The 13488-nt window shown below is 45.4% G+C and overlaps 1 protein-coding gene across 1 annotated transcript in view; it reads right to left on the bottom strand.

Moving 5' to 3' along the window:
* The window catches only part of LOC141121389 (von Willebrand factor A domain-containing protein 5A-like), a gene marked incomplete in the record, with an annotated part of 791688 nt that overhangs the window by 95483 nt on the left and 682717 nt on the right, over positions 1–13488 (bottom strand). Inside the window, 2 exon segments of the mRNA XM_073611104.1 lie at positions 634–722; positions 3834–4003. Of these exon segments, the coding sequence (XP_073467205.1) occupies positions 634–722; positions 3834–4003 (259 nt within the window).

The raw sequence follows: 13488 nt of genomic DNA, 5'->3' as shown, positions 1-13488 counted from the left end.
AGCAGGCACTCGGATGGTCTCGGCCAACTCTGGACCAAGCCAAAACATCACAGGCATATTTTTTACTGGCAACTTTTTCCTTTTACTGGCATTTACTGGCAGGAGAAAATTGCCTGTTTTTTACTGGCTGCCAGTAAAAATAATGACGGTTGGCAACACTGTCTGGGATCCAGGTTTAGAGTTGGCTTTGGAGGTGGAGGCCTGAGATTAACAAAAGGAACTTTTCTTCTGTGGAAAATATGAGCCTTCCCCGGCTGAGCCCTAGACTTTTTCTGCTGGGTTAGACGGTAATCCTGCTCCAAGTGGTTGATGAGGGCCTTCAGGACAACTCTAAAAAAAAGACATTGTCACTCAAAGGGTATGTGAATCAGACGCTTTTTGTATGCTCATTCCGCATCCCAACATTTTAGCCAAAGAGTCCTCTTCATGTTGATGGACAGGAGGCTCAAGAGTTGAGACAAGAAAACTCTAGCAAACTGTCTACACAGTAGTTGGAGATTATCACAGAGCTGATATGTTCCCAACAGCCACACACCAGTCAGATGCAAGAGCCCATACTGTAATAAGGTTAATCACAGATTCAAACCTCAGAATAAAACGGCTTCACTTAATCTGCCCAATCTTTATACTCACGGGAAGAAAGCCTCAAAATGGGAGCCAAAGCCATAAATATTAAAGTAACATCCAAGAGGTAAACTCTTCAATAGAAGAACCAGTGTCTCCTGCAGAGAAAAGATAATAAATGGGGTCACTGGAAAGGAAAGAAATATATAATTTTATATAACTAGGAGTATGTATAATTTCTTTATATCGAACATACAGTACTTTTTTGGGGCAAAAAATATGCAGTGATATGCCATATGGTTCGGGTTTTGACCCAGCTATTTACATTAATGGCCAGGTTGACAGACAGGTTTTCCTTACCTGCTTTCCTGGAAAAAGGCCTATTGTTTATAGCCCTATATTACACAGTATGTCCCCTTTATCCGACCCTTCAAGTTGAAAACTTTCAAATATATGAACCAAATGTCCAATCGAGTGAGTTAGTCCACATTTCCGGCATACATTTTAATGCGTGTATCCTCTGCCAGTGGTTGTGCTTCTGTGTACTTTAATGTATACACTACTGTATCTTTATTAACCTTATTTTCCCATGTTTTGTGTGACGTGTTATAAACCTATTACAGCAATTTATTGGGCCGATTGTGTCAGTTGGGTATCCAGGCTAACTTTGTTGGACTTACAACCAAATTGGACTCTGCTCTGATCAGAACAGAACCATATTTATTTTAATAGAAACTGAGGTTACGGAAATCCCTGTGCCTCCAGTTATCTATTTAAACACAGATAATTGCTGTTTCTATGACTCGATGCTTTAAATTTACGTATGTAAGAAATCAAGCCCAGGTCCGATTAACTTCTCTAAACATCACACTTAAAGTGATATTAAAGTCTTGTTTTTTTTTTTTCTAAAATAACAAACATATTATACTTCTCTGCTCTGTGCAGCAGTTTTGTAAAGAACAGCCCAGATCCTCCTCTACTCGGGTCCCACACCAGCGCTCCTGGCCCCTCCCTTCTGCCAGGTGCCCACATAGGAAGCAGCTTGCAAGCAGGCGCACGTCCGAGCCATGGCTCAGTGTGTCCACTCACACATGGCTTGGCCCCAGCCCCTCAGTCTCCTGATTGGCTCACTGGCTGTGATTGACAGCAGTGGGAGCCAATGGCTTCCGCTGCTGCCAAAAGCCAATCAGGAGTGCAAGTCCCCAGAGAGGTAAGGCTCCCGTGGTCATCGCTGGATTGAGAGGGGGCTCAGGTAAGTATTGGGGGGGGCGGCTGCTACACACAGAAGGTTTTTTACCTTCATGCTTAGAATGCATGAAGGTAAGAAACCTTGTGCCTTTACAACCACTTTAAGTAAATCAAGTCCCCTTATTTGATGATCAGAAAGGCTAACAAAAGCATTGCAAATGAGGAGTTTGAGCTACTTGTCAGCTCACATGCAGAAAGTAAAAAGTGAACAGGAGAATCAATTATGGGATGCAATCATACATCATAATCTAACAATTGTAGACAGTTTATCTTTCAGTTATTAGAAGATTAAAGGATGAGAAATAGATACAATCACAGGTAAAGTAAATTCAATTAAAAGACAAATGTATGTTTATTAAAAGATAAGTCACCCCACATCCGGTAGACCATGTGCTGCCACATAAGCACCTGATCAGTGCCAAGATCGGCACCTTTTGCCTTCAGCTCCTCTGATGCACTGTGACGCCTGTGCTTTACTTTTGCGGCTTCAGCATTGTGGTTCATCCTCAGGGAGGCTCTTGTCCGCATACACACACCGGACTTTCCGTCAGAATAGACTCCGACAGTCTTTCCGACGGAGTTCCGCTGAAACGGACTTGCCTACACACGATCACACCAAAGTCAGATCGTTTAGAACGCGATGACGTACGACGGGACTAGAAAAAACAAAGTTCAATAGCCAGTAGCCAATAGCTGCCCTTGCGTTGTTTTTGGTCAGTCGGACTAGCATACAGACGAGCGGTTTTCCCAATAGAAACTGATTCCGTCGGAAAGATTTGAAACATGTTATATTTCTAGGTCCGTCAGAATTTTAGAAAGAAAAAGTCCGATGAAGCCCACACACGATCGGAATGTCGGAATGATTCTGTCGGACCTTTTCTGCTGGAAAGTCCGGTCGTGTGTACGCGGCATTAATGCATTCTATGCATTAAGATAAAAAGCCTTCTGTGTGCGGCAGCCCCCCTCAATACTTACCTGAGCCCCATCATGATCCAGCGATGTTGCATGAGAGACTCGGCTGTCCGGGACTCTACCTCCTCATTGGCTGAGGCAGCAGCGAAATGCCATTGGCTCCCGCTGCTGTCAAAGTCAATGAGCCAATGAGGAGAGAGGGCGGGGTGGGGCTGGGCTCTGGCTGCGTGTCCGAATGGACTCAAGGAGTTGCGGCTCGGGTGCCCCCATAGCAAGCTGCTTGCTGTGGGGGCAATCAACAGGAGGGAGTGGCCAGGAGTGCTGAAGAGGTACCCAAGAAGAGGAGGATCTGGGCAGCTCTGTGCAAAACCACTGCACAGAGCAGGTAAGTGTAACATGTTTGTTATTTTTAACAAAAAAAAAAAAAAAAGGACCTTAGCATCACTTTAACCACTTACGCACCGCATGCCGCAGTTTTATGTCAGTACTTTGAAGAGGAATATCGCTGTTATGGCAGCAGCTAGCTCTTCTTCAGTGGGCGGTCCGCTTTCAGATAAAAGTGGTCTCTGCAACAGATTCACCACAAGATCACTTTTAGCGGCGGCGAAAGGCAAAATAAATAATAATAAAAAAATTTTTTGAACGCGTCCCGTCTCGCTGAGCTCGCGTGCAGAAGCAAACGAATACGTGAGTAGCGGCCGCATATGAAAACGGTGTTCAAACCTTACATGTGAGGTATCGCCACGAGCGGTAGAGCGAGAGCAATAATTTTAGCCCTAGAACTCCTCTGTAACTCAAAACATGCAACCTGTAGAATTTTTTAAACGTCGCCTATGGACATTTTTATGGGTAAAAGTTTGTCGACATTCCACGAGCGGGTGCGATTTTGAAGCGTGACATGTTGGCTATCAATTTACTCGGCTAAATTGCACAAAGCAACATAGGAAATGTTGAGCACTAAAGGCACTTACATAAGGGACAACCCATGGCCTGCCTGATGCTAAGTGGCTTTTCCATAAACGTACAACTGTTAAGTATTTACAACAAGTATCCTGAAAAACTGTTTCATTTCGTCTTTCTTAGATGGTCAGTTTGGGCAATTTACTTACCCTGGCACTATGAATCCGCTGAGGGGCATTTGGCTTAGAATTCATTGAACATTCCATACTCCCAGACCGGTCCACGAGAAAAATAAACTCGCCGGATTTGGACTGTTCCTGTCCAGCTGGAAAACTTGGGTAGAAATTCAACATGGCCACCGACTCCGCCATAATGGACCCTACAGAACACAGGGAGAAAATAAGATTGTAACAAAGAGACTGAGAAAAAAACAAATACAACAAAGCTTTTACAGATGTCACTAAACTATTTTAATGGCCTTCACCACCAACACAGACTATTATTGTTATTACCAGCAAATTTGTGTCTTACACCAACAGTTGTTTAGGGGTGGATATATTTACCTGGTTCTGTCATATTCTCCTCATTGGCTTACCCTTACACTGGCTCCCCCCCCCCCCCCCCTTCAGTTCATCATGAATGATGCTGCTAGACTCGTCCACCTTACCAACCGTTCAGTGTCCCCCACCCCTCTCTGTCAATCCGCTCACCCAACATATTAAATTCAAAATACTAACAATAAACTTACAAAATCATCTACAGCTCTGCCCCTAACTATATTACTGATTTAGTCTCAGAATATCAATCAAATCGTTCTCTTAGTTCATTCCAAGACCTCCTGCTCTCTATCTCATTTGTCACCTCATCCCATGCTCACCTCCAGGACTTCTCTAGAGCCTCTCCCATCAGCTGGAACTCCCTACCCCAATCTGTCCGACTATCTTCTACTCCAATTTCAGACGATCCCTGAAAACTCATCTCTTCAGAGAGGCCTATCCTGCCCCCACCTAACAACTGTACTTTTATTTTCTCCACCAGCCCATCCCACACAGTTATTACCTTTTGTATCTCTTGACCCTCCCTCTTAGACTGTAAGCTCTAACATGGCAGGGCTCTGATTCCTACTGTATTGTAATTGCACTCTCTGCCCTTATGTTGTAAAGCGCTACGTAAACTGCCGGCGTTATATAAACCAGGCCGTCTTTAACGCGAGGCAAATAGGGCAGCTGCCCTGGGCCCAGTCATTGTTTTGGGGCTCAAAACAGCTGCCCCTGATGCCAACGCTGCCTGCACATAGGGGGCCGCCCACGCCCCATGATGGCACTGTCTGTGGAGCAACCAGGTACACAGAGACAGCAGTTTTCCACAGAGAGCAGGGGAGGGGTGGGACCGGGTGCCCCACTAACACTTAGACCCTGCCCCAATGCAGTCTGTATGGTCGGGAGAAGCCCAGTGCTGCAGGTGAAGCTGTGTAATGGATTTGGAGTGGGAGTGGCAAAGCCGAAAGCCCCAGAGCGCGGATTGGATGTGGAGTGAGCTAGCAGGTAGGCTGCACTGATGAAGCTGCACTAATGAGGAGGCACTGATGAGGCGGCACTGATGAGGCAGCACTAATGAGGCTAAACTGATGAGGCACTGATGAGGCTACAATGATTATCAGTGTAAATGTCCCGTCACAGGAAAGTCGCTTATTGGCTTTCCTTTCATCAGACAGCGAGAGCTCTTTACTGTGATCAGTAATGCGCTGTGTTCGTGGGACACAGCTCACCACCAATCGGCATGTTGCACGTCCCCAGGGGCGCGCATGTGTGGCAAGAATGGAAGGAGGTCACATGACGTCCTCCCAGAACAAAAGCGGTCCCACCTGGCCTTCATTGTACAATAGACCAGGCGGAACCAGTTTAATGTTGCTGATAGATCTAAATGTGGGAGCATCCAAATGGCAGGCAAAATATTTCACTGCAGAGCAATGTTCCCATCTATTGTCATCTCTTATGCCGCGTACACACGAGCGGACTTTACGGCAGACTTTGCACAGCGGACTTTTCGACCGACTTTATGACGGACTTTTTTAAATGAACGGACTTGCCTACACACAATCCACCAAAGTCCGTGGAATTCGTACGTGATGACGTACGACCGTACTAAAACAACGAAGTTCATAGCCAGTAGCCAATAGCTGCCCTAGCGTGGCTTTTTGTCCGTCGAACTAGCATACAGATGAGCGGACTTTTCGACCGGACTCGAGTCCGTCGGATAGATTTAAAACATGTTTCAAATCTAAGTCCATCCAACTTTTGAGCAAACAAAGTCCGCTGGAGCTCACACACGATCGAATTGTCCGACGAAATCCAGTACACCGGACAAATTCTGCCGTAAAGTCCGCTCGTGTGAACGCGGCATTAGAGGTGGATGTCCAAGCCTTTTTTTTATCCCAAGGCTTAAAGTGGCTGTAAAAGGTAAACATTTTTTACCTTCATGCATTATATGCATGAAGGTAAACAAGCTTTCAGTGTGCAGTCCCCCCCCCAGCACCCCCAACTTACCTGAGCCCCATTGCGATCCAGCGATGTGCACGAGAGCCTCTCCCAGGTCTCTCCCTTCTTATTGGCTTAGACACAGCAGCAGGAGCCACTGAATAGACCTCTAGACCTTGGGGACAACCCAGAACACACCTCTGGCCAGATGGCCAAAAACAACCTTGAAACAGAAGAATAAGGGCAGGCAATAAACAGTCTAGTCTGGCCTGCTCAGTCTCACCACCACGGGGATCAAACAAAATGGATGACAATACACAAAAGTTTTCCACAAATTTTAGTACAAGTGATTTGTGAAAATACCACAACCCCCATCCCCCTAAGAATCTGAAAAGTTACTGGATAAAAAAAGAGATGCTAGTAATTTCTGCAAATTGTGTAAGGCTCGGTTCACACAGGGGCGACTTGTCAGGCGACCTAGTCGCCTGACAAGTCGCCTCCCGTTCTGTGCTACGGAACCGTTCTAATAGGAGCGACGCAAGTCGCTCCGACTTAGAAAAAGGTTCCTGTACTACTTTGGGGGCGACTTGAGGCGACTTGCATAGACTTCTATACAGAAGTCGTTTTGCAAGTCGCCTCGGAAGTCGTTTGCAGGTCGCCTCGCTGAGGCGACCTGCAAGTCGTGCCGCCCCTGTGTGAACCGGCACTTAGTCTTCATACTGTGTATAGGCAAAATGGGATTCCTGACAGCTGTGTAACTACGATTCTATATTAATTATTTTCAAGAGCCAAAAGGAGAATGGAAAATGATCATGCCAATATTCTACAACATTAACGAACAAAACCAACATGTGCTGCAAGATATCTCCTTTTAAAATCACACTTTAAAACTGACCTGCAGGCATGAAAACTTCCATGTAGCCTCCCTGGCGGTTTTCCCGAGTGTGGCTCGGGGTTAAAATTCAGGACCATTAGCGGTAACCCTGAGCCACACTCGGGATTACATCGCAGGATCCTGGTTTCTCCTTACTTACCTTGTCCCCGGGATCCTGCGATGTCCCCTGCAGTGTCCGAGGGCTCCGTCCTCCTCCGAAGCCTCTCTGTGCCAGGCTCCGTTCCCTGCGAGCGTCGCGACGCACGGGGGCGGAGCCTGGCGGCAAATTAAAAAAAAAGTAAAAATCATAACACATACAGTACTGTAATCTTACAGATTACAGTACTGTATGAAATTATTTCACATCCCTTTTGTCCCCAGTGTTTTGGCCCATGCCCTGCATGCAGTTTTATATTATATATACTGTTCTTTCTGCCTGGAAACTGGAGATTGTCCATAGCAACCAAAAAGTGTCCCTTTATGTCAAAAGTGGCTTTAGACCAGCTAGAAAACAGCGATAGTAAATTAGAACACTTGCAGAATTGAGCGATAGTGAATTGTGGGGAAATTTATTTTATTACTATTTATTTTTATTTTTTTAAATTATTTATTTTTATTTATTATATTATAATTTATGTTTTTGTGTTTCAAACTTTATCATACCCGGGATATCTACTAGACTCTGGTTTGGACAGATTTAAGTGTGTTATTGTTAAGATTTACAGACCTACAATATAAAACGCCAAATTTCCATGCAAAATAATTGTACCGCTTTCAGCACCTAAAATCCGAAATAATCATACCGCCAGGGAGGTTAAATATATGCTGTGCATTGTCCACTGCTGCCATTGTGTGATAACGCGCGACACTAGGACATATCCTTTGACGCTATTCCAACACGTATATCTGAATGACCCTGATGGTTTCTGTACTGTTCCAGTAATTTTTTTTTCCATCCTCATTTTGTACATTAGCTCCACCACTTTCCTTTGTATACACAGAACCATGACATTGGGGGAGATTTACTAAAACTGGAGTGTGCAAAATCTGGTGCAGTTCTGCATAGAAACTAATCAGCTTTCAATCAGGCAATGCAATCCGACTTATGGGGCGATTTGACAGATATCTGTGTGGGTTCCTGCACCTATGACTATACAAATCGCCCCCCCCCCCCCCGAAGTCGCCAAAAGTAGTACAGGAACTAATTTTGAGAATCGGTGCCATTGACATGTCAAAAAGCATGCCAAATCACTCCAAATGTGAACCTACGCTTATTGTCAAAGCTTAATTGAACAAGGTGAAGTTAGAAGCAGATTGACTACCATGTATAGCTGCTCGAGTTTTAGTAAATCTTCCCCATTATGTTTTAAAGGGTCTACATTCTAACAGGTGGCCACGCTTGACTCTGCCATGATGATTGCCTGTGCCTGGATTTCGTCAATCACTTCTGATAATCGAACAAATATCTGCGTGTGTCAGGAGAATTGATTGTAATTCAGTAAGTTCTTATTTTTGCTAGACCAGTTACATTGTAACTGGTAGATCATATTTTTTGGTCATTATATTCAGTCTATCACAAAACGTGAAACAAAACCATCTATGCAGCATTGTTCAAAATTTTAATCAATGATTGTGATCGCTCCTACTTAACACAGTATTGATATGATCATTCAATCAGTATTTTGATGCAATTAAAATGATCAAATACCGTAATCTTCCAGCACCTGCGCACTTTGAGCCTACCCCCCCCCCCCCCCCCCAGACACAATAGGGGCTAACATATTGTGGGAACATTTTCTCTAAGCAAGTTGTGGAACCATCAAGTTTTGGATATTGGGCCAATATACTATAAGGTTTTTGGCACTGTTGATATGAAAATAAGTTTATATCCCTTGCTTGAAAATAGTTGATGAGATTTTTGCAAATATCCTTTTAATGGAAGAAATAATAAAGTCCACATACCTGAGATGGCCCACATGATGCACTGGTGCTGGAGTACCCCCCCCCCCCCCGGGCACCTCTATTGGGAATTTATATCACTGGTTTCATAATTCTAGGAGCCAACTTACACTCGAGTTCCTGATGAAGCAGACGGCCTCAAATCCAGGAAACACGTTGAGTTGATAATACCTGTTGTGACGGGAGTTACTTTGGGCGGGGGGGAACCAAGCTTACCTTAGAGAGCTCTGGAGACTACTTGAATAGCTTCCCTGGCCCCTCTTATGTGTAAGTCTCCCTGTGCCTATTAGGGGGACAGGGCAACCAAGAACCCCAGTCTGATCTGCACTAATCAGACTTACCGTACAGGCACACCGGACTCAGCTTTTCGTGTTACCACCTGTTATCCAGGGACTTATATGTGTGGTTTGTATTGAAAGAATGAAGGGGCTCTTTCACTTGAGACACTAATATTTCTGAACAATATCCCACCACTGTCACCCATGTCACGGACCCCGTACTCAAGATGAGCCTGTCTTCCGTAAAAGCTTCCTTTGTCCAGTACCAGCACGATCCAAGATCCTTTGGCCCATCCTACACTGATGCTTTGACAAGTGACTGGGTGGGCTAAGGAATTTTGGATCGTGCTGGTACCGGACAAAGGAAGCTTTTACGGAGGACAAACTCATCTTGAGTACGGGAGTCTGTGACACCTGTCACAACCACTACAGGAGTGTATATTTGTGTTGTTCAGGGGTTATTTTCCCCTAATGTTCATTTATCCAGATGTGATCCAGTGACGTGGGAAGAGTATATATAATTTGAGGTCTCCATTACCATTTTGCTCTTGTTTCATTTTAGAAAAAGTTTAGATTTAGATTTTTTGAATTTTAGCCAAACCTGATTGAACCCTTCATTCTCCTCTTTGGGGGCCAGATAAAAACAAACTTGTGTCCGTATACACCTAGCTACTTCTGGGTCCATTCCAATACAGCAAAAAAAAACCAAAAACCTAAAAACGGAAAGGGATCCATTTCCCTCCGGCTGGCTGGATCGGATAAGAGGGCAGCCGGGTGTAAACATACAGCAGGTCAGTTTATATCTGGCTGCCCAAAGAGCAGGACGGGATGTGTCCGTATCTGCTCTGCATAAGTGGAGCAGGCGCAGACCTGTCATCCATCTGCTCTGCTCAGCCAGCGGGGGATCAGCAAAAACAGATCTGACTTGCGTGAATGGGGCCTTAAAGAGGAAGTAAAGTCTTCCTCTTTAATTGTACCTACAGGTAAGCCTATAATAAGGCTTACCTGTAGGTGTAAAAGAATCACTTCCTACACTCCGGTTGAGTGCTTCCGCCGTATACCGCTTCCTCCAGTCTGAATATAGATATTACAACCATGAATTAGGCAGGACTCAACCAACTAGATAGAGACCGCTATTTAGCTCTGGTCTGCTCCCCTTGTATGGGTCCGGTTGCCCACCCGCTCCAGGTTCTCCTACGAGGCACCCATGGGCCCTCGGACATTAGAAACAACATGCTATCCATCATTGTAAAATTTGGCAACATGCCATGAACATAACCAAGGCCCCTATACTACACACACATATGCCTCTGTGGGACAACTCCCAACTCCCTGAACTACGTACTGTCCCTGATCAAAACCTCTGGATAGCCAAAGGAATTCTTTTCCTCTCACATGTCCTGAGCAATGGGTTAATCAGGTCATTTCAGGCCGTCAAGGATGACTTTGGGTTGCCTAACCAAATGCTCTTCCGCTACCTCCAGCTCCGACACGCCCTTAACTCCCAATTTGGAGGTTCTGTCCCCTTGAGACGCTGCCCCTTATGAGTGTGATCTGCGGGCAGGACCCTAAAGGTCTGATATCTTTTTTCTACAACCACCTCATACTGCCCACGGCCACCTCGCAGGCATATCAGCTGAAGATCAAATGGGAGACGGACCTGGGAGCGATGGAAGATGAGGATTGGGAGGATGCATTGACTACTTCTAAGACAGTGTCTCCTAAACTATCAGACAGACTCACGCACTTATACATCCTGCATAGGTCCTACCTCACCCCAACCCGTCTATCTAGGTTTAAACCGAATTACAGTCTAGCATGCCCCAAGTGCGGAGACCCCCAGGGTACATTTTACCATTTGCTATGGTCCTGCCCAAAACTCCAGGAATACTGGTCCCAGGTAGTTAGGTTTCTACATGACCGCATGGGCTCCCCCCTATCCCTGTGCCCCCGCCAGTGCCTACTCGGCATTCTCTCTCTCCCTGAAGAGGAGAAATACCTCAACATATTTCTACAGGAAACACTATTTCTGGCGAGAATGCAAATCGCCCGCACCTGGATTAAAACAACTTCTCCCACTATTCAGCAGTGGATGGGAGCGATGAACTCCACACTCCCCTATAAAAAGGTGCTGTATCTACATAGAGGTTGCCCAGTCAAATATAACAAAATATGGGAGGTGGCTGGAGGATGCGTCCACATAGATTAGGCCCAGCCTACAGTTGCGACATAATACTCAGCGTAAATCAAACACTCGCTGTTGCCCCTCAGCTTTAGGGCTCATATGCTGTTGTGTATAATAGTTGTCATCTTCTGTACTCCACATGCCTATGCAGGAAGGTATTGTAAAATGACCCCCTCGGGTGGACCTATCATTACATGTGTTTGGCCCTTTGAAATGCTCTAAATATTGTGAACAGTTATGCAGAATGCCTAATTGCAATTCATTTCATATGTGATATCCTTTTGTTTAGTGCCTGTTGCACTTGGTACTCGATTATGTATCCTTTTATTTTTTGATGCTCAATAAATGTCTTCTTGATCAAAAAAAGAACTAGGCAGGACTCACAGGACTCATTTGGCTGCAAAGCGGGAACATGAACTGTTTATTTGAACAAAAGTCACACAGATCTACACTCAGGGGACAACCCCCCCACTTTGCATAATGACACACATATACATCCCAAAATACTTTTCTCCCAAGGCAGACAGACACAAAACAATGAGATAAGGGCACTTAACACATAGCAACCCCCACCCCACCCCACCTCAAACCATCTAGCAATAGTCTCTGATGAAAGGGGGACTTTATCTTCATATATTCTTGAGATCAGACTGGGGTTCTCGGTCACCCTGTGCCCCTGAGACCCAGTGTAACTTACACATAGGAGGGGCTGGGGGAGTTGTACAAGGAGTTTCCACAGCTCTCCATGAGAAGCTGGGTTCTAAAAGCCCCCCACCCAAAGTGACTCCCCGTCACAGTAGGTACTGTAAATATCTCCTAAACTTGCACCGTTTAGGAGATATTCACTATATATACGCTACCGCCAACGTCAATTGGCGCTTGCACCGCTCGTGCCATTTCTTCAGGGCCCATTCCGTGATCGGCAGACCGCTCATGCATGGGAGTGACGTCACCGCGGCTCTGGCCAATCGAAACGCCGGAGGGGGGGGAAACAGACCTTATTAAGATGACCCTTATGCCCCAACTCCTATTTCTGCTTCACAACACAACTGTGGCTATTCCTTTTAAAATGTTTTGAGTGGTCAACTCCCTATTCAGATTACTCCTTTGACACAACAAGCCCCCCCAGGATAAAACTGGAACAATTACAATATCCAAAGGAGGGGGGTGGTTTGGCATTCTCCAACCCTTGGATATACTATTTGGCTGCACGGCTGCAGCACTTAATTGGAGCTATGGCTCCCAAGCCTGCTGGTTCATCAGCCAAACTCCTACTCAGTGGCATGGAGGTGGAGTCCATGCCGGAGGGCCTGGAGGCACAGCTGTTCCAATGGAACAACAAACAAATGCCCACTTACACACTCCTTCAGAAGGTGTGGAATAAGGTGAAACAATTGCAGCAAGTAAAGGGGTACACAACTTACAGCCCATTATGGAGGAATAAATGGTATGAGGAACTGGCCAAGCTCCAACAGGGACCTAGGTAGCGCCCCATGGGAATAACTCTCCTCAAGCATGTCTTTCACAATGGGAGACTACTCTCTTTCGCTGACCTGCAATCTAAATTTGCACTGCACTCCAGCATTCTATTTTACTACCTACAATTAAAGCACGCTGTTAAAGCACAAGGTCCCGCAGTGGAGTGGGTACAATCACCCACTCCTGTCTTCCACATACTACAAAATGCAACGGACACAAAGGGTATAATATCCCAATGTGATCTTATACTTCTATCCGCACTTTTATGCCACGTACACACAAGCGGAATGTCCGACAGAAAAAGTCAGACGAAAGCTTTTCATCGTCTATTCCGATCGTGTGTATGCCTCATTGGACTTTTTTTTTTAATTCTGACGGACCTAGAAATGAAACATGTTCTAAATATTTCCGACGGAACCAATTCCTATCGGGAAAACTGCTCGTCTGTATGCTGTTCCGACAGACCAAAAACGACGCATGCTCTGAAGCAAGTATGAGACGGCAGCTATTGGTTACTGGCTATTGAACTTCCTTTTTCTAGTCCCGTCGTACGTGTTGTACGTCACCGCTTTCTGGACTGTTGGACTTTGGTGTGACCGTGTGTAGGCAAGA

The sequence above is a fragment of the Aquarana catesbeiana genome, linkage group LG01 (assembly GCF_042186555.1).
Source record: "Aquarana catesbeiana isolate 2022-GZ linkage group LG01, ASM4218655v1, whole genome shotgun sequence".
In the NCBI taxonomy this organism is placed as follows: domain Eukaryota; kingdom Metazoa; phylum Chordata; class Amphibia; order Anura; family Ranidae; genus Aquarana; species Aquarana catesbeiana.
The sequence above is the reverse complement of the archived record's forward strand: the minus strand, read 5'-3'. Positions and strand labels throughout refer to the sequence as shown.